Source organism: Urocitellus parryii, chromosome 14 (assembly GCF_045843805.1).
Source record: "Urocitellus parryii isolate mUroPar1 chromosome 14, mUroPar1.hap1, whole genome shotgun sequence".
Lineage (NCBI taxonomy): Eukaryota > Metazoa > Chordata > Mammalia > Rodentia > Sciuridae > Urocitellus > Urocitellus parryii.
In genome coordinates, this window is record NC_135544.1 from 2,522,230 (window position 1) to 2,544,840 (window position 22,611).

Sequence of the window (22,611 nt, forward strand, 5' to 3'; positions counted from 1 at the left end):
ATAATCATTCCTATGTTCAAATCTTTGAGAATTATTTTTTACTGATACATTAAAACAAAACATTTGATACAGTGAAATATTATTCACTAACACATTTTCTACTTGTCCATTTGAAAGGTGACAGCAGATTATAGGAAATACTCTTTCAATACTGCAGTTTCTTGGATCAAGAACCCAGCAGGCAGGGAAAGAAACTTAAGTTTTTAGTTTGTCCTAATATTTTGACCTGAAAAATTGGTAAGAGACCACAAAAAGGACACAGCTGACTCAGCAAGCTGTGTGTGCAGTTTCAATAGATGACATATTTGGAACATAGTTTTACTGGATGTAGTTTGCTGTAAAAAAGGCGAAGTAAGTGGGAATGAGTTCTAGGAGACTGTCACAGGCATGGTCTGAAAATCATGAGGGAAGGAAGGTAGAAAGAGAACTTCCTAGGGACGTGGAATATCATGATAAGAGGTAAAGTGGGGACAGAGTCAATCTTGAGCGAAATATTTCCATTAATATTCAGACTTGGTTTCAAAACACTTCAGTTGGAAAGCAGTAGACTGGGAGTCAATCACTTGATTTTGCATAACTCCCAACATACAGAATTCATTTGCCTCTTAATATAATTAAAATAATCTGAATCAAAAGACTACAATTATTTCTATGCACACAGCAGAAAATTCTCTTAGGCAAACATGAAGAAATATCAAATTAATGGATTGTTTTTCTGAACACTATTCAAATTTTATACCTTCTCATTTTTTTTGCTTTGTTGGGGAATCAAACCCAGGGCCTTGCACATGCTATAATTAAGCCCCCAATGCTGTATTTTTTATTTATTTACTTTTTGTTGTATTAGGATTGAATCCAGGTTGTTCTAACGCTGGCCTACACTCCTAAACCTTTAAAAAAATTTTTTAAATGTTGAAACAGGGTTTTGCTAAGTTGGTTACAGCCTTGATAATTTGCTGAGGCTGGCCTCAAACTTGTGATCCTCCTGCCTCAGCCTCCCAAATCACTGGGATTACAGGTGTGATCCACCACTGGGTGCCATACTCAAATTTCCAATGAAGAAATGTGTGTATCAGATGCATAAGCCATTGTTTAGAATTTAATAAAAAAGTAACAAGATTTAAATCTGATTTGACATTATTTTCAAACCAATGATACTTGAAGTTAACTGATGTTCACAAAATGACCTTAAGTGAAAAAATATCTTGAAGGGCTTTCTAAATGAATTTATAAAATAAGCAAATATTTCCTTTTATAGGGTTGATATAAAGATTAGTTGTAATACATACCCACAAGCAGAATAGCATACGTTTAGCCCAAGTCAGATAAGGAATAACTGCTGAATTTAAGTGTACCTTTAATTAACCAAATATTCAACTGATTTAGACCTTCTTCCAAAGCAGACTATCATTCACATTTTAGAAACAGAAATAGAAGCTATGTGTGGCAACATCTGTCTGTAATTCCAGCTACTCAAGAGGCTGAAGGAGGATTCACAAGGGCAGTGTAGGCAACTCAGTGAGACCCTTTTTAAAAAGGGTTGGGGATGTAGCTCAGTGGTAGAGTGCTCACCTAGTATGCATGAGGCTTAGGGTTTAACATGCAGCACTACAAAACTAAGTAAAATTATAAAAAATTGGTCTGTCATATTCCTAAATTATTCTTAGAGAAAATAAGACATTAAAAATAAGAGTAACAAACCTAAAGATAAATGTTGTTTCCCAACAAATTAGAATGCAATATTTTGAGATTAATAATTCCACAGGATGTTTCAATGGAAACTTCTTACAAAATAAAAGATATTGTTATGTTTCAAAATAATATGTAACAATAAAGCAGACAAGACTTACGCAGCAAGGAATAGGATTTATATCCTTAGAAAATTTTCCTGTCCATGTTGTGTTAGTAATCAACAACCAACCTCAGCTTCCCTTTATCATTAGCAATTGCTAACCAGGAATCTGCAGTTACTGCTCTTTGAGTTGTACTTGTCAGAAATAATTTTTAAAATGTTTGTCTTAGAGGAATCAATTTTGGGGGGTGGTGGTACTGGGGACTGAACTCAGGAGAACTCGGCCACTGAGCCAAATCCCAGCCCTATTTTTGTATTTTATTTAGAGACAGGGTCCCACTGAGTTGCTTAGTGCCTTCACTTTTGCTGAGGCTGGCTTTGAACTCTTGACCCTCCTGCTTCAGCCTCTGGGATTATAGGTGTGGGCCACTACATATGGCAGTAACTTAATTTTCTTCCTCCATAATTCTAACTTCATGAATAACTGGGAATTTACTGTTATTCAAGCAATATTAATACCATATGAACTGAAAACCATGCCTATAAAAAAATCTAATGGTTTAAAAATACCACATATGCAAGAATCTAAGTAAAATGATTTTCTCCTAAAATATTTGAAGAATATGGAGGCTTTAACTTTTCTTTTGAAGCCTCCAAATCATCACTCTTAAGTAATGTCTACGAAAAAGACATAGCCTCAACTGTCCTCAATCAATATTAGTTTTGGATATATACACAGATTTAAAATGCATGTATATTAAACAACTTAGAAATGAGACGGTCTGGAAGTTTATTTAAATATCTAGTGGAGGCAGCTCTTTGTGGGTTGTTTTTCATGTAGTAAGTGTGTGTAAACCAAGGACCACTCATATTTTTATTAGCTTTTCAAGAGACACAAAGAAAAAGACCTCTGAAATTAGAAGAAATCCAGTTTATTCAAATAATTCTTCAAGTTTTGAAACAATAATTGCAAATAAGCAAGGTTTTTTTGCTTATATGTTTGATCAATTATAATTTGTTTCATTTTTAAAGTCAAAACAATGTACTTAAGGGTAAAAAAAAAGAAAATACTCCAGTTTTTCAAATTTTGTCAAAGTACAAATTTTTTAATGTAAATAATTAGATGAGGTGTTAAGAAATTATAAAAACCTATGAAATACCAATATTATAAAGACAATTACCAACAGAATCTGAAGGTTGTTTAAAGAGTATTTAACTAGAATATCTAACTTTTGGTTTACCTTGTATTGTAGAAATATTTTTAATAATAAACTTTGTGATGTCTTCCCATAGCCAAACATAAATAAAATGGCTGAGATAGAGTTATTTTTTGAATAACAGTTAATACTACTGCTTTCAAATCTGGTTCAGGAGTTCTGATTTTGACAAATTAAAAAAATGTTATTTTAATTACATAATTTTTTAAAAATTCCTTATTTCCTTTGGCTACAGTTCTGCTTGACTTTCTCCTCTTAAAGATCCCTGTTAGAGAATCCTAAGTATTCAAAATTCCATCCTATTGTTGATGTGACTAAATGGGCTTATCTTGGGGGTTCTTAGTGGCTTTCTGAATTGAAAATGAGTTACTCTGCACTGAACAAGGCAAAATTATACTCTTTAAAGGCCTATGCCAGATAACATAGAAAGTTTAACAGAAGTTTGAAAAAATATTGAAGTTTTATTGGCTGTTAGATTCAGTTAAAGCAAATCTTGTCACATTTTAGGGCTAACTAAAATTTGAGAAAGGTCTGTTCACTTCTGAGGGCTTTTTTTGATTAGGATCTTAAAAGAAATCAGGATTGGCTGCTAAGCAAGGAAGGTAATAATGTATGAGCAGACATATTGTTCAAGATGGTAGTTACTACATTCAACTGTCCTATGATGATTATTACTAAGAAATTGTTTACTTTTGCAGAATGTTGGGAAAAAAACTATGTCAAGAGCATTAAAAACTCTGTATTTATGCAGTATTTAAATTATTGCAATATGGCTCAACTAACTGTATAAGCATAAACATGCCCTATTATTTGCTACAAAATCATTTAAAGAGCCATTTAAATTTGTGAAGTACAAATACAAAATAATTAATCTTGTGGAAAAAGTTATCAGAATTGCATTAATTCCAATGTAATAAACTACCATTCCAACATAAAATTTGTTATAATCTCTACTCAAGGAAACACCGAAATATGCAAACCAGTATTTCTATTTAGGAATATTTTACAAGTAAAAATTATAAAATATTAAAATCAAAGGAATTCACAAACATAGAATTGTAAATTATATGAACAAAGTGTCAAGAATTATCAAATTGTTGGTTTGATGACCAATTCAAGAAAAAAATTTCTTTCAGCTCAATAAAATGCCACAACACGATAAATTATTAAAAAAAATAACAGAAACAAAAACTTGGTTTTAAAGATTTTATCACTACTGATTAACCTCAAACATGGAATTAACTCCCTTTATAACTCTGTGGAAATAATTTTGGAATTTCAGATGTTAGAAATTAATTTCCATGCCTTACATGATACATTATTGTATATACATTTTATAAAGGACTATGCACTTTATAATAGACCACATTTACATATTTTAAAGTGTTAAACATTAAAAAATACGGAAGTAAAAATATTTTGGAAAACTTGTTAAATCTCCTTTATTTCAGTAGTCAGATTGATTTCAATGTCCTGGCTGAAACTGTTCCTGTTGCCATGGAGCTGGAAGAAATAGATCAGATATGTTAATGAAGTAGACTAATGATATATAATAGGATAATAGAAAGAACCTGAGATTAAGTTACAGCCCAAAGACATCAGAATTTGAACTGCCCTTCTGTCCTTTACTAGCTGTTTAACGTTCTCTGAGGAGTAGTTTCCTCATCAGTAAAAGAACAATATCTTTGCATCTCTCTCAGGTATCCTGTGAAAATTAAATGCAATGCTTGGCACACAGGGCTCAATTAAACATCATCTTTGAGTTCCATTTTCTGGTGTTAAATATATAGGTATTGTGAGCAAATCAGTGATAAATGGACCAAAGGGATTTTCAAATCTTTTTAAGAATGAATGCACTAAGTATGAGAGGTAATATTGATGGATCATTTGCACTCATAAAAACTAAAATATGTGCTAATAATTGCTTCCCTTCCATCCCCCAGGGACCAGGCACTGGACTGCAGGACCTCATGCATACTAGGTAAGCATGTTACAACTGAGCTACATTCCCAGACCTTTTTAGTTTTTGTTTTGAGACAGGGTCTTGTTGAGTTGCTAAGGCTGGCCTTGAACTCTGCAATCTTTCTGCCTCAGCCACCCAGGTCACTGGGATTACAGGGCTGTGCCACTGCACCTGGCTCCCTTTTCTTTTTTGACAGTGTCTTGTTAAATTGACCGGAATGACCTTGAATTTGTGAGCCTTCTGCCTCAGACTCCTGAATAGCTGGGATTAGATTTTTTTTTTTTTTTGTACCAGGGGATTAAGCACAGGGATACCTAACCACTGAACCACATTCCCAGCCCTTTTTATTTTTCTGAGACAGGGTCTTGCTAAATTGCTTAGGGCCTCACTGAGTTGAGGAGACTGGCTTTGAATTTGTAATCCACCTGCCTCAGCCTCCAGAGCTGCTGGAATTATAGGGTGTGTGCCACCATGCTCAACCAATACTTAAAATTTTTGAGTCACACCTGGACTTGATTGCAGATTGATCTTTTGTAATATTACATGTGGCTTAGCAATTAAGAACACAAGAAATCCTGAACAATGAGAACATATTCTATTTCAGAAATGTTTTCTAATTTAATTTGGATGTTTGCCACATCTACTATGCTTGGTGTTCATCTTTACAGCATTAGCAATAGTATCCCAAATTAATCATGAAGGAAAAAAGCAGACTCGTATACTTTCTCCCTCTTTTCTTCCTCCCTTACTTTACAGAATTCCTCAGGTGAAAAATTTCTGTCCTATTTAAACTTATTTGGGACAAGGAGAGAAGGAAAAGAAACAGATTATTATAAAACTACCCCAGTGCCCACAGGTCCTATCATTCTGAAAGAGCATGCAAAAAGTATCACAGAATGGGAGAATAGTTAAGAAATTCAATGAAGTTTGACTGTGCAAGTGGAAGTGGTATGAAATGAGGCTGGATATGAAGGACTGTGAACAGCTCTGCATTCCAAGCTTAAGTGTTTGAATTTTATGCTATAGGTTATAGGAAATCAGTAGTCACTTCAATGCAGAAGTCCTAATGTGATCAGATTTCTTAGTTTCAAACATAATTATGTTGGGCTGGGGATGTAGATCAGTGGTAGATTGCTTGCCTAGTATGGGTGAGGTCCTGGGTTTGATCCTTAGCAACACACACACACACACTATGTGAACATGAGGTTTGTTCAATTCAGACAAATGGACTCCCAATAATTTTTTTTCTACTTATTAATCTGTAAGAGTAGTCAGGGTTTTGGGGAAAAACTGTTTAAAATCAAAACAATTCTCTTGAATTTCCCTAAGATATTACAGATAATTATCATTATTTAAATTACATTTTACCTCTAATGGGAGAATACTTGGGTTAGTACCTAATTACTGTATTTGCAGAATAATTATTTTTAAATTTTGTTTTAACTATAGTAAATGCACATTTAAATTTAATTAAAAACATATTCTAGTCATATTTTACAGAGTGAAGTGTTTAAAGAGGAAAATTTTCAAGTTCCAGAGGTTAAACTACAATGTTATTTTACCAATTATGTTTTACCAATTAATTATGTCAATTAATTCCATTCACTTACATCACTGTATTATACTAAAATACCTATAGAAGAGAAGGATGGTTTTATCTGATTTAAGTTTCTTTTTCAACCATTTTTTTCTTTTTTAATATTTTTATTAGTTATTGATGGGCCTTTATTTATTTACTTATTTTTATGTGGTGATAAGACTTGAACCTAGTGCCTCACACATGCCAGGCAAGTGCTCTACCACTGAGCCACAAACCCAGCCCAATAACTAATTTTTTTTTTTGGTGGTGGTGCTGGGGATTGAACCCAGGGTCTTGTGCATGCAAGGAAAACACTCTACTAACTGAGCCATATCCCCAGCCTCTACCATGGTTTTTAACTCTATATTACCTCCAATTATTATACACAGTTTTAAAAATATATCATGGCATTAAAAACTTTTATAAATCTTTTAATGGTTGCATCACTGTATGGATTTCACTATGTCTTACTTAACCATTCACTAGGGTTGGATTTTACTGAAGGATACATTAGTGACATTACCCAGTTGTTCTTTTTCTCTAATCTTTGACAACTAGATTTCCACACAATAACACAATTCAACTGACAAATGAATAAGTCTACAAATCTGCACAGAAAATGACTGCTATATATAAGTGTATTGTGAATTCCATTTACATAAATGTACAAAAGTTAAGAATAAAACATTCAGTGAGGCAAGTATTAAAACTTATAAAACTCACCATAAATCCAAGGGACTTCTTGAAGCACACCTGAATTAGGAGGATAAGGGTATGCAGCTTGTGGTAATGGCTGATGAGAAGCATACTGTGAAAAAATAGGTTGCTGAAAATTATAAGAAATAGGCCTTTGGGATTGAAAATATCCATCTGCTGGCATAAAGGCATTTGCTTGTGGCTGCTCAGCAAAGCAACTAAAATACTGAGAGTACAGAATATTAGAATGTGTGGTTTGGACAGTACTTGCAACTGTAGTCAATATCCCAGAAGGAGGTGGGTATACTTCGTATGATTCTATTCCTTGGTATGTGTGGGTAATGGCATTGCCATTGCTACTGCTATAATGATAGACACACCAAGAATAGTATGGATATGAGGTGGCTCCAAATGAATGCTCAGAAGAATTGTATATTGGGTTACATGCAGACTGTGGAAGTTCATTCCAATATGTGGCACCTTTCTTATTCAGGACTTTAGGATTCTCATCTTGTTGTTCAGAAAGAGAGTATTCTGCTCTTTGATTCACATCAAGGGTTAAAATTCCAGTTTGTCCAAAGGGTATCATACTGGGCTTCAATGTATTCTTCATATATTTTTCCTCTGACTCAGTTTTTGCAGGATGTTTTTTATTTTCTTGCAGAATAGAAATTTTGCCCTGGATATGTGTGGGTTCTGGAGAAATGATGCATGTAGAATTTTTAATAGATGAATTTAACATTTCATTATCTTGACATTCAAGGACTGTGTCATTCATTTCTAGATTGGTATGGATCTCTCTCAAAAAATGGAAAACGGGCTTTGAGAACATTGCTGCATTAGGCACAAGACAGTCATCAGTTCCTGGATTTATGTTTGAAAGACAGGATTTCTGTGTAGGATCTGTTATGTTGTGATCTTCTGCAAAGGTATCATCTATATTTCTTTGATCACAAGGTGCAAAAGAAGCATGTTTGTTCTCATCACTTTTTGTTTCAGCAACACTAAAACTCATTTTTCTTTTCTTTATGGTACTTAAGTTTTTATGTTGTCTGGTGATGTGTTCTGAAGTACCAGATGAACTATTAGTTAAATCAATATTGCTTTCTGACCTTGATGTACAAGCGTTTTGTAGGGTCTTCAAAGGTAAAAGTGAGCTTTGCATTTCAATCATTTTTGGAGATACATAGTTTCTTTTTAGATTATCTGATGAATTTGATCCTTTTTCATTTTCAATTTTGCAATGAGATCTTGTAGTCCTATTAAGTGTAACATATAAATAAAAACAACTTTAAATATACAATCACAAAATTTTAACAATATACATATGGCATATTTATTCAGAAGAGTTCTTAAGACTGACATTCCTCATTCTATTGGGAAAATATAAGTAGCATTATTTTCCCAGTTTTATTCACTAGGTTTGAATTTATATACTTTTCCTGCTAAAGATAATACTCCGTCATTTCAAATATATTCCTAACTGTACTTAACAGTTTTGTGCTTCAAACCTTTCCTGATACAAGCCTTTAAAATTAGGAAACTATCATTATTCAATTGTTCAGTGTAGTTTCTAATTCATATACTTCCAACACACTGACAATCTTCATTACTTGTAAATATCTACACATACAGCTCGTGTAACTCTCAGCTTTAGACCCTTCCTTCTCCAACAAAAGATCACTTCCCTTTCTTGTTATAACAAAGGTTTCCTCCCATTCCATCCATCTTTGAGAAAAGGAAAAACAGATCTTTAAAATTTCTTGTCAATTTAATATTCTTGGCATTTCTACCTAAATTTAGATAGCTTTAAGCAGGCTTGGAGAAGCATCCAAGTGTGTCTAGAATCAGAGAGTTAATACAGGACCCAAAGATAATTATGTTTTTTGGTCTTTTATCAAATCCTTTGAATTATATGCAGGAAAAAAATTTGCTGAGAAGGGAAGAGCATTATTCCTACGACAGGGTCAAGAGAAATTCATCCCTGACCTAGAATCTGTATACCTACCCAGGAAACTATAACCCAACCTCCTTAAAAGGCCTTTTAATGATAACAGACATCATTTAACTGCATATAAAACAGAGTTCCCATAAAGTATAACTTTGAATTTATTACATTTTCAATGATATCTTGGCCTTATAGATTAGCAGGTGTCTGGTCTGTTTCTTTATGTACTCTTAGAGGAAATTAATTTCTATAAAGATAGCATTCTGTATTATCAATCTTATGTAAGAATTAATTTTTCTGTTATGTGAATTATATCTTGATTTTGTTTTGCAGTGCTGGGGATCAAACCCAGGATCTCTCACATGCTAGGCAAACAAACACCCTACCACTGAGCTACATCCCCAACCTATAGCTTGATTCTTTAAGTAGTAAATACCACCCATACTTAAACAAAACTAAGATGATTTCAAAACTGGTTTGCTAACCCTCTAATTGCCTTTGAATTTTCAGTTACTACATACCTTTTTAGAAAATCATATGCTAAGAAAAGGACTCCAGAAATGTAGTAATAGAATGTTATACTTAAAGAGGCAAAATCAAGTAAAACAGAAATGAGTTTGCTTATTTTTACTTTTTATTACTCATTATCCCTTATAACATGGGGGGGTGGAATGAAACTACATGCAACTTCAAAATCTCAGAGGTAAATGAAACGAGATGGTTTTTAAGTGCAGTGGTGCTACTTCACATCAAAATGAAAAAAAATATAAATAATGTAGTTCATTTTTTAAAAAATATATTTTTTAATTGTAGGTGGACATAATATCTTTAATTTTATGTGGTGCTGAGGATCAAACCCAGTGCCTCACACGTGCTAGGTGAGTGCTCTACCACTTGAGCCACAACTCCAGCCCCTGTAGTTCATTTTTCATAAAAATAACTTAGTTTTTTTATTAGTTATTGATGGACCTTTATTTAATTGCTTATATGTGGTGCTGAGAATCAAACCCAGTGCCTCACGCATGCTAGGCAAGCGCTCTACCACTGAGCCACAACTTCAGCCTAATTTATTCAGTTTAAAGAACTATCAGCATCAGGCAGGGTGGCTCATTCCTGTATTCTACTGGTTTGGCAGGCTGATGCAGGAGGACTGAGAGTTCAAAGCCAGCCTTAGTAACTTAGCGAGACCCTAAGCAACTCATTGAGACCCTATCTCTTTTTTTTTAATATTTATTTTTTAGTTTTTGGCGGACACAACATCTTTGTATGTGGTGCTAAGGATCCAACCCTGGCCGCATGCATGCCAGGCGAGCGTGCTACCACTTGAGCCACATCCTCAGCCCCGCTATCTCTAAATAAAATATAAAAAAAGTGGTTAAGGGCCCCTGTGTTAAATCCCTGGTACCAAAAATACCACCACCACCACCACCAGAGCTATCAGCATCCCTAATCCTTCCTATTTTACAATGTTAAAAACATCCTTCTATGAAACAGTGTAATATATTGAGTGTGTTTCTGTGACAGACACCATCTATATTAATGTTCCCAGTTAGTGATATACATTGGCAATTATCTCTCTATTCCAGTGTGAAAAATGGCTGGTCTGTAAGATCTGCAAGTTTTTTTTTTTTTTATTGTTGGTAGTTCAAAACATGATCTGCAAGTTTTAAAAAATACTTGTTGTATTCTTTTATGCCATTTCAGGAAACTATTAATTGGTTAAGTAATACATATTAAATGTGAATTTTTATTTCTTCTTCTGTACAATAATCACTCTAAGTTTTGGATATCTTACTTTTTAAAAAAAACATTTATTTTTTAAATTGTAGATTGACACAATACCTTTATTTTTATTTTTTGTGGTACTGAGGAACCCAGCGCCTCATGCATGCTAGGCAAGCGCTCTACCTCTGAGCCACAACCCCAGCCCTAACTTACCTTTTTGAACTGTGTTCAAACAGTCTTACTATTTATATCACTAAAAAAATACATCTCACAAGACATTGGCCTTAAATACTTACAGAATGGAGTTCAAACTCATGACTAACATAAAATGATGTATAATCTGAAACAAACTTCTTCTTTAGCTTCTTACTCTTGTCTCCTAAATTATGCATATGACACAATAAAGTTATATAAATAATTGTTTTGCTTTTTTATTTATTTGGTACCAGGGTTTGAACTCAGGGGTACTCAACCATTGAGACACATCCCTGGATTTATTTTGTATTTTATTTAGAGACAGGGTTGGTCTCACTGAGTTGCTTAGTGCCTTGTTTTTGCTGAAGCTGGCTTTGAACTCTAGACCTCCTGCAGAAGCCTCCTGAGCTGCTGGGATTATAGGCAGGTACCACCACGCCCAGCTGTTTTATTCTTATATTTTAGTATTTGCCTAATTTTGTTGTGTCTTTAGTTACGGTTGATGGCAATGCCTACCTTGGCTTCTTGAATGCTGATTCCGCTTTGTAGATTTTTGTGACATCTTTCATGCTAACCTATGTTTACAAGATACAAAGAAAATCTACATTGGTGACGATGAACTATAATACAAATATTAATTCTCCCCACCCCCACAAAAACCAGTGACTCTTTCAGGACTTTGCAAACATCACTTACATTTGGATTATTCCAAAACTTAGAGTGATTATTTTACCATTCTTTTTTAATGGTACTGTGGATTGAATCCTGGGGCCTTCTACCACTGAGTTACACTCTTAGCCCTTTTCATTTTAATTTTGAGACAGTTTGTCACTAAATTGCTTGGCCTTGAATTTGTAATCCTCCTACCTCAGCCTCCCAAGTTGGTAGGATTACAGGTGTGTGCTCCCATATGCAGCTAAAATAACTATTTTGAAAAAAGAATTTGCAACATTCTTACCTCTACATATCTTAAAACTAATCTTGGAGTCCATTTATGACTGCTCTCTCTTTAGTTAATCAGTCACTGAGCCCCATCAATTTTTAAAATAATGTCTATCAAATACAGGATCAGTATCCCTAATTCAAACATCCAAAATCTGAAATGCTCCAAGATATAAAACTTTGAGTGCTAACATGATGCCCTAAGTGGAAAATTCCACACTATGAAACTTTGTCCCACATACAAAATCCATTTAAAATAATGTAAAAAATTACCCATAAGGTATATATGAAAATAAATTAATTTTGTGTTTAGACTATGGTCCCATCCTCCAGATCTGATGCAAATATGAAAAAGCCTGAAAATAACCCAAATCTGAAACACTTCTGATCCTAAATATTTTGGATAAGGGATATTCAACTTGTATAAATTTTCTTTTATATTTCTATGAAACAGCACTCTTTTCTAAACGGTGGCTGACGAATGACTACTTCTAACTATACTCAGAATCTACTTATCTTTTAAATCATTGAAGAAAACTTCCCATGATATTACACTTCAACATGTACAGAATGTAATTCAAACTTTTTTTTTTTTTTTTTTTTTTTGGTGCTATAGAGCCTGTGCATGCTTAGCACTGAGCTACACTTATAGCTCCCGAAACAATCTTTTTTAAAAACTGGCTATTCTAATTTGTTATATATGACAGCAGAATGCATTACAATTCATGTTACACATATAGAGCACATTCTTTTCATATCTCTGTATATAAAGTATATTCACTCCATTTGTGTCTTCATACATGTAGTTAGGGTAATGATATCCACCTCATTCCACCATCTTTTTTTTGTCCCCATGAGGTCAAAAAAAGTTCATCTAATTAGTTCAACTAATCCTCTCACGTTCCCCACTCCTAACCCCACTATGAATCAGCATCCTTATATCAGAGATAACATTCGGCATTTGTTTTATGGGGATTGGCTAACTTCAATTAGCATTATTTTCCCTAAATCCATCAACTTACCTGCTAATGCCATGATTTTATTCTCTTTTACTGCTGAGTATTATTCCATTGTGTGTGTGTGTGTGTGTGTGTGTGTGTGTGTGTGTGTGTGTATCATGTTTTCTTTATTCATTCATTTACTGAAGGGCATTCTAGGTTGGTTTAGCTATTGTGAATTGTGCTGCTATAAGCATTGATGTGGCTGTGTCCCTGCAGTATGCTGTTTTTAAGTTCTTTGGGTATAGACCGAGGAGTGGGATAGCTGGATCAAAAATTACCATACTAACAAAAGAACTATGCAGATTACATGCATTTCCAATCAAAATTCCAATAACATTCCTCACAGAAATAGAAAAAGCAGTCATGAAATTCAATTGGAAAAATAAGAGACCCAGAATAGCGAAAGAAATCCTTAACAAGAAGAGGGAAGCAGGTGGCATCACTATATCAGACCTTATACTACAGAGCAATAGTAACAAAGACAGCATGGTATTGGCACCAAAATAGACCTATAGACCAATGGTACAGAATAGAGGACAGAGAGACTAATCCACGTAACTACAGTTATCTTATATTAGACAAATGTGCCAAAAACATGATTGGAGAAAAGATAGCCTCTTCAATAAATGGTGCTGGGAAAACTGGAAATCCATAGGCAACAAAATGAAATTAAATCCCTCTCTCACCATGCACAAAACTCAATTCAAAGTGGATCAAGGACCTAGGAATTAAACCAGACACACTGTGCCTATTAGAAGAAAAAGTAGTCCCAAATCTCCATCATGTCAGAATAGGCCCAAACTTCCTTAATAAGACTCCTATAGCACAAGAATTAAAATCAATAATCAATAAATGGGATGGACTCAAACTAAAAAGCTGCTTCTTGGCAAAAGACATAATCAGTGAGGTGAATAGAGAGCCTGTATCTTGGAAGCAAATTTTTACCACTTGCACATCAGATAGAGCACTAATCTCTAGGGTATACAGAGAACTCAAAAAGCTAAACACTAAAACAAAACAAAAAAAAACAAAAAGCAGCCCAATCAATAAATGGGCCAAGGAACTGAACAGACACCTCTCAGATGATATACAATCAACAAATGTATGAAAAAATGTTTAACGTCTCTAGCAATTAAGAGAAATGCAAATCAAAACTACTCTAGGATTTCATCTCACGCTAGTCAGAATAGCAGCTATTAAGAATACAAACAATAAATGATGGTGAGGATTTGGGGGAAAAGACACACTCTCATACACCGCTAATGGGACTGCAACTTGGTGCAGCCAATATGGAAAGCAGTATGGAGATTTCTTGGAAAGCTGAAACAATCTTCTTTTCATCCTTAGTTTTACTCTTGTTCACCAATAAGTTAAATTGTTCCAAACTTAATTTTAAACTCATTTCTCAAATAATGTCAATAAGCATTGTTTTTGCTCACATTACTTTGTGCATTTAAAAAACCCTCTTCATTTTACCTTCACTTGATAACATTTGTTTTCCTTTAAGGCAAAATTTGGCCTGTGTTCTCCTATAAAATAAATTCTCTCTAACAAGCTAAGCTTTATTTATTCTTTCTTTCCTTCCTCATATCAATAAACCTTTTTATTATAATCCTTACTTTATTCTTTTTTTTTTTTTTTTGTGGTGCTGGGGATTGAACCCAGGGCCTTGTGCACGTGAAGTCAGCACTCCACCAACTGAGCTATATCCCCACCCCCTCACTTTACTCTTGATGTTAAGCATATAATTTGTGCTCTGGTTTTTATTAGGCATTTTTCTATAGAGATGGTACCATAGATGATGATTAAATTATTAACCCCTACAACTAGGATGTACTAATAATTACAATTGAAGCAAGCACAGAAAGTATCCTACTTTTCCTTTACTTCTGAATTAGAAAATTCTTGAAAAGCTGTCCCCAAAGCCTCTGAGGGAAGAGCAGGGGCAGCTGGTAGAATGAGCTCTGGAGCTAGACTGACTGGTTTTAGAAATGGTCTACTCTGTTTACTAACTCTGTGACCATGAGAAAGTTATTTAATCTTTCTGTGTTCAGTTTCCTCATCTTTAAATAAGGTAACAAAAAAACCTTTAAATAAGGTAAAAAAAAAACCCAAGGGCTTTTTGTGAATAATAAATTAACATTTGTATAATCCTCAGAATAATACCATGCACATAAAACTACGTAAATTTAAAAAAATGTATTAATATAGGACTTTTTCTAACTTATTGATAATCATCTATTTATCTGTCCTACTTCATCTGGATGATAACTGTCAAGAAGACAAGCTTCATTAGTCATTTTTTTTAATATTCACTACATTGGTCATAAGCTTGTTATATAGAAGGTAATGAATAAATACTTGATCATGCACTAACACATTCATAATAATGAATTTTCCCTGACATTAAAATTTATTCTTCCATGAAATGTTATTTAAAACATTTATGTTTAAAAAGCAAACATTTGCAAGGCAATCTCTCATGTACAGAATTACTTCATAGGTAATAAATCCAATATTTTAGTTAGCAAAACTTGTTTTGCAAGGCAGTAATTTAAAACATTAACATTTATCATTTTGAAAAGTACTTATTTACTTGAAGAGATTTGTTTTCAAAAAGAATAAAGAAGTTTCATTTTAAATCATCATCCATACCTTTTGTTTTTTACAACAGGAAGTAGTATTTTTCTCTTCTTCCTGGGAGTCTTCACACTTGTCTGTATGGATAGGTTGTTTTTTAGAGGAATTTGGAAAGTTTTTAATTATACACTCTGAAATTGAGGGTACCTTCATAGAAAGACTGGATTTATTTGTATTTTCTTCAGGTTTTACAGCATGAATATTCATTTTTTCTTCTTTCTTCAGTTGAAAAGCATCCCTTCTGTTATGTGCCATTTGGCATAGCAAAAAGGAAGTAGATAATTTAGCATTTTTAGCACATATAATCTTCATATGCTCAATTGTTTTCATGACTTTCATAATATGGGCCATTTTCCCTAAATCTTTCTGAGGGATAGACATTATATTTTGGAGTAGTGTAGAAAACTGATCATAGTTGTGTTCTAACTCTGTCACAGTGTTTCCGTAATTTATGGATGCTATATATGGCACAAAGTCAATATACGTGGAAAGGGAATACTCAGACTTCTTTAGAAGCTTTTTAATTTCTGAAAGCTCTTCAAGTTCCCTTGAGAATAAATGCAGAGCGTATGAGCAGTTAACAGCTTCACTATATTTACTGATGATATCCAGATCTTCCTTAAGTTCAGAAATAGCAGTCTCTATTACATTGTAAAGGCATTCATCTGGGTTATCTTTAAGAAATGAAAAGGATGCCATTTTTTCTTGGCAGCATATCAGCTCAGGAAGAAGTGAGAAATCAAACCAAAGCATACCTCGAAATCTCTGGTTGTCTAGTTTCTTTGCCATTGAATTTTTAAGAAAGTGAACTGTTTCTGACAGCATAACAATTTCAATGTATGTTTCAATTGCTTCAGGTTTTAAAATTATAGCCCCATGGTTGTAGTTTTGCAGCACATCCAAAGCATTTTCTTCTGTGATAAAAATATCATCTATGTTCACTTCTTGTAACATCTGAAAATATTTCTTCAAAATTTCTAAGTGATCTGTACATCTCAAAGTAAGTTCCTGTAATTTTTTTAAGTCTGCAATTTCAGCTTGATCCAATATTTCACCAATATAACAAATACCAGGGTGTGAAAGCAAAGTACTGTTAAACCTACAGTTTTCTTGGCTAACTAGATCATGTGACTTTCTGAAAGTAATCATAGTATCTGTTTCAAGTCCAATACTGGAAGTTAATTCACTGTTTAAATCTTTAGACAAGATTTCATGTATCTCCTGCAACTTAGAAAAAGCATATTCATTCATTTTGAGTAGCATATCTTCATTCTTTTGTAAGTATTTTTTGCTGAAATATTTTCTTCTCTCTTTCCAAACTAGATTTTTTGCAGCATCAAAATAGATATGTTCCAAACCATAAAGAGAAATTTTAATAGTTACTGCTTCAGTGCTCTTGATAAATTTAACTTTTGAGGAGATTAAATCTATGATAATCCACAGATGGTCTTCTTTTCCAGGATAGGTATAAACTTTAGGGGAGTCTTCATATTTACTGATCAACTTTAAAGTACTTTTTCTTAAGGTTTCTAGGTCTCCTAAACTATCTCCACAGTTAACTCCACAGGTAAATGGAATAGAAAGAGAAAAGTCAAAGCAATCAGAACAGTGCTTAAGTATGGCTTCGCATTCATTAATCTGTCGTTTGTATTTTAAGAAAACATAGTATGAATTGTTTTTCTTTGTTTTTGCAGACAGTTGATTACGGTAATTCTGCAACTCACAGAATGCATTGTATTTTAATCTTCCTTGAAAAGCAGGATAGAAATTGGACTGCAGTTGATAACCACGGGGCCTACAAAGTAGTTCACTGTACAATGTTTCATCATACCAAAGCAAGCTCCGGAACGTTGGTTCACCTTTTAAGAGCCTTTTCTTGTTTTCAATGAATTGAATGGTTTCCATCACCATTTGAAGTTCTACCAGAGCGTCAACAGCACATGGCTTTAATTTGTATTTGCAATTATTCCACAGGTTTTGTTCTACTAGCAGTTCTCTTGAAATCAAGATTTGTTCAAGTGAACATTCTTGTTTTCTTTCAAAAGCCTCAACAAATAAAGGGAGGATATTTCGACAAATCTTCATTTCTTCCTCCAGTATCTGAAATGATGATGCTTCATCTGCTCTCTGCAAAATTTGAGACAGCTCTGCTATAAAAGCTGTATAATTAGTTGAGCAATATTTTTCATTTAATTCATTCACGTATGATACAGGCTTCTGAAAATCAGTGACTTTACAGGCTTCAGACTGGGCATGTAGAAAAGGAATACAATTAATTGCTTGAATGCCTAGTTTGGAAATACAGTGAGACTGAGAGTCATCAGTGACTTTGATACCCCACTCCTGTCTTTTGTTAGGCTGACCAGAAATTGTGTTACTCAAAGAGACTGCCTCTGGTGCAGTATTTTTAATACTTACATTAGAGTCAACTGAATTACTTCTAATTTTTTTCATATTTAAGCAGGAGGGTTCCTCTTTTAGGCTATTTTGATTTTTATACTTAACAGTTAATCCTTCAGTAGTGCCTCTTTTGTAAATGGAATCTTCTTTTTCTGCTTGTTTAATTGGAGAATTCTTTCTAGCCTGAAGGTCTTTCTTTGCAATACATTTTTTTGAAGAACACCTTATATTATCTTTCAAGAGCAGAGAACTTCCATTGGAAGGTAGTTTATTCATTATATTTTCCCCGTAACTTTTACTTTCTTCAGTGACTGATGTTAGGTCCAACTCAGAATACCCAATACCATTTGTTTCACCCTCATCTGTAAGAAAACAATTACTTGAAGAGCATGGTTCTGTGTTTAGAAGCTCCATTCCACCATACATCTGCTGACAGTGTGACACAGTACCAGATATTGAAGAATCCAAAGAAAAAATTCTCTGTTTATTCAAATAATTCTCTGAAGATTTTCCTTCTGCTATCATAGGAGTGGCTGATAACAATTGAGGGGTACTGTATTTTGTGTTTATTATTGAAGTTAGGTTTAATGGGCCCATAAGGAAGTTTCCTGCAATAATGTTTGGTTTGCAGCTCTCAATAGCAGTTGTATACTTGTCTATAGAAACATTTACTTCCAGATTTCTTTTACAACTAGATGAAAGGTTTTCTTGTTCGTAGATGTGCTTCACATTTGAGTCTGAGACTGAAATGTCAGTTTTCACCTTTGTGTGAGCTATACAAGTTCCTTCATAATTTCTGTCTGCGTTATAACTTGGGTTGTTCTCTTTTATGCAATTTAAAGACACTGAATTGATTTCATTTATTACTTTATTAGCATCAGAATTATTGTCTTTTATCACATCCTTAGTATTATTATGTGCTGAATGGTTCTCAAGCTTTTTATATTCACTGTTAGATACCTTTATATCAATTTGATTTTCCTTTTTAGTTAGTTTCTCATCTGGATAAAGCAGACATTCAGTTCTTCCAGCAAAGGGCTGAAGTTCTGATGATCTTGAATGTCTCAAACTGTTATCATACTCTGATTGACTTGTACTTTGGGATGTGGAGAACAGAGGCAAGTGAGATTCAGGATTTTGTTCTAGATCATAAAATTCACCCACATGAATTGTGGTGTGACTTCTTGAGACACTGGTGGCTACTCTTTTTTTGGAATGGCACTTTGCAATTTTCTCTCCATTTGTTTTATAAGACTTGTGCTTTGACACATAAGCTAATGTTTTATCAACATCAAATCCCAAAGTTCTTTTTTCTTCTTGTTTGTCATACTTTCTTTTTGACAAAAAATGCTTAGTAGAATAATACCTTCTTTCAGACACAGAACTATAACCTTGAAGGTCACAACTTTCCCAGAAACTATTGCATATTATTGCATATGCTTTTGGTAATGGCCCCTTTCTTTTTTCTCCCACTTTAGCTATAAGCTGCAAAGATGTATGGACTCTTCTATGAGCTTTTTTTAAGTGAAGTACAGCTTTGTCTAGTGTTCTGGAAAGTCGTTTGCTTTTACATAAAGATGCTTCACTATTTAGAATATCCAGGACACTCCTAATATGTCGTTCTGACTGTGAAAATATCTTAATTCGTCCTTGGGATAATGAAGAGAAACACTCAAATGAATCTTGATTGGTTAGTTTCCTCTTTTTTTCACAAATTTCATGTGATATGTTCTCATCCCTAAAAGATGCATGTAGCTTTCTTTTGCTAATTCTTGATTCGGTGTCATTTTTACTTTTAGTATCATTAAAGTCTTTTTTTGATTTTGAAAAGAAATATCTGCACTTATCATTTATTATTTTGATATTAGGTTTAGTAGACAAAGATCCACTGCTTTGTTTTTCTGACTTATGATTTTCTTGTGTGTTATGACTCAAGTGAGAAGAATGGGAGAGTTCATTTTCATTTGTAATTCCTGAATCTGGCAGGGAATTACCAAATGTGTCTTCACAGGGATAACCTGAATTTTCACCAGGAGGTTGGGAATAAATTTTAAATCCTGGAGCTTCCCTCTCATTTATTTCTGGGTTTGTGGCTTTAGTTATATATTTGTAAGAATTATCCTTTATTACAAGGGAATCATCATTGGGGTTGAATCCTGGCTTACATATATTAGTAATTCTAACCTGTAGATCTGGAAGTAAAATTGGGTGGAGCTCCTCCTCCTTTTGTGTAGAGGAATAAAAACATATAATTTTCTTAGAGCAATGCTGATCAATATTTTCCTTTTTTGTGGTACTTTCCAAAATTTCCTTTTCTCCATTATCACTTCCTAATAGACTTTTCCAATCGATACGAGACATCAGAGCCTCATATGAGGCCTCAACTTCTTCATAAAGTACATTTCCATGGCTATGTGTATCACACTGTTCTGATTCAATTTCAATCTCATTTTGCAATTCTGAACTTTGAAGAACTGAGTTCTCATTTATTGACTGATTTAATGAGTCTTTTAATTTATTTTTATCCATATCAATTTCACAATCAGAAATGCCATGTTTTACCAATGATCCAAAATGTGGACTCTCAAAGCATGTGTCCTTAAACTCAAATCTTTGGTGAGCTTCATAATTTGTGCTTAATGTAGGCATAGTAGTACTAGCTACCTCTACTGTAGCATTTGAAACTTCACCTACTGAAGAATCTGCAATTTCAACAAATGCTGTGGAATCCAAATGCTCTACATTTCTTCCAGTACTCTGCATGTCTCTTTGTTTTATGGCTATAATGGTATCTTCACTCTCTAATAATGCAGTTTCTGTTGACTTATCTTTATCTTCCCAAACCAAGTTAAATGTAGTAGAAAATTCTTTAGAACTCAGAATTTCTACTTTGTTGTAATTTTTATTCTCTCTCCTTTCACTTATATTTGTCATAGTGTTATTTGTAAGAAAACCCTGCTTCTTGCCTCCATATACATTCTCTATGTTTTCTGGAGATACAGCACTATCTTCCTCTTCAGCCTCATTTTCATTTTCTTTATCATTATATCTTTGCCATTTGAAATTAGTATTCAGGTATAAATCATTATTCAACTGTACATTATAGTACAGAATGTGATCTTCATCTTCAATATGAGGCATTTCTTTGCAGTCTCTCTGAATGTTCTCTAATGACACTGGTTCACTTTCACTTTTCCTCTGGGCACAAATATATTCTCTAGTTATGTTGCAATTTGAATTGTCAAGAGATGTTTCAATGGCATGAGATGTAATAACTGTATCAATGAGTAGATCTTTGGCCTGGGAAATATCTTTTGCTTCCTGGAAAGCATCAGGCATAATGCTAACACAATTTTTATTTGTTTTTTCCAGTTTTAGTTCCATTAGCTTTTGAGCAATAGACTGTGGTTCCTGAGAGATGTAACTATTATACTCTTCTGTACAAGTACTCACTGATTTGTAAGAGTTACATGGCTCACTGCTTTGTTTAATTAAAAGTGAGATGTTGCTTTTCTCTTGGGCTCTCTGAGCTTTTTCCTCACTGTGTTTTTGGTTTTCAACTTCTGAAACTATATTTGAAAAATAAACTGGGAAGGAAAGATCACCTTGGTCCTTACATTGTTCTGCCATGGTAATTTTATTGGGTGCTGTTCGATGATGGTCCTCGGTATTTTGAGTCTGAGGCTGTGAATCATCAAAAGAAAATTTGAAGCAGGAGACATCCAAACAATTAGTAAGAATAGTATGGTCACTAGTGACTTCGGGTGAGGAAACAGAATCAGCTGGCACAGAAGACAGATTTATTTCTGAATTATCATAATCTATACTCTTCTTGAATGGCAAAATCTCATTTAAAACTGTAATGTTCTGTTTTTCAGAGCTTTCTTCTCTCTTCATCAGTCTTGGGTCTTTGATGAGTTTTGAAGTAGTAACTGTGCTTGAGCCAGTATTATTGTGAGGGGGGAAAGCAGCAGAAATCCCACTTAAAATATTTTTAAGATATGTCAAATTTAACAAAAAGTCACCATTATCACTTTCTCTATTATCACTGGGCAAAGACACACCTGAATCATGCTCATGTATTTGAGAAGAGTCTCTAATTTCTGCTAAATTATTTTCTGTCTTTTCATTGTATGCTTCAAGTATAGAAGTGTTTCCATTTTGCATATTTCCATAGGAATTAGAAATACTTGAACTGGAAGGATTTATCTCTGAATTTAGTACATTGCATGAACAGTTTTCTTCAACAAATGGATCTACAGGTTTCCTGAAATGTTCAAAGATGACAGTAGCATCTTTTCCTTTTCCGATTCTTTTGGCCACTGTACAGTTATTCAAAGAACATGTTCTTTCTGTGAAAATAAGAAGAAAGTAAGAAAAAGACAGAAAAATATTTCTACAGACAACTTATTTATTTTTTATATAGTGCTGAGGATCAAACCCAGTGCCTCACACATGCTAGGTGAGCTCTCTACCATAACCCCAGCCCTTCAGACAACTTGCTTTCAATATA

The 22,611-nt window shown here is 33.8% G+C and overlaps 1 protein-coding gene across 1 annotated transcript in view; it reads right to left on the reverse strand.

Moving 5' to 3' along the window:
• Window positions 1–4,474: 4,474 nt before the first annotated feature.
• Tex15 (testis expressed 15, meiosis and synapsis associated) overlaps window positions 4,475–22,611 on the reverse strand; it is a 54,648-nt gene continuing 36,511 nt past the window's right edge. Inside the window, exons 6-9 of the mRNA XM_026414037.2 lie at window positions 15,714–22,450; window positions 11,632–11,690; window positions 7,275–8,506; window positions 4,475–4,512 (exon numbers count right to left, since the gene is read on the reverse strand). Of these exons, the coding sequence (XP_026269822.2) occupies window positions 4,475–4,512; window positions 7,275–8,506; window positions 11,632–11,690; window positions 15,714–22,450 (8,066 nt within the window). The remainder of the gene's footprint in view (window positions 4,513–7,274; window positions 8,507–11,631; window positions 11,691–15,713; window positions 22,451–22,611) is intronic.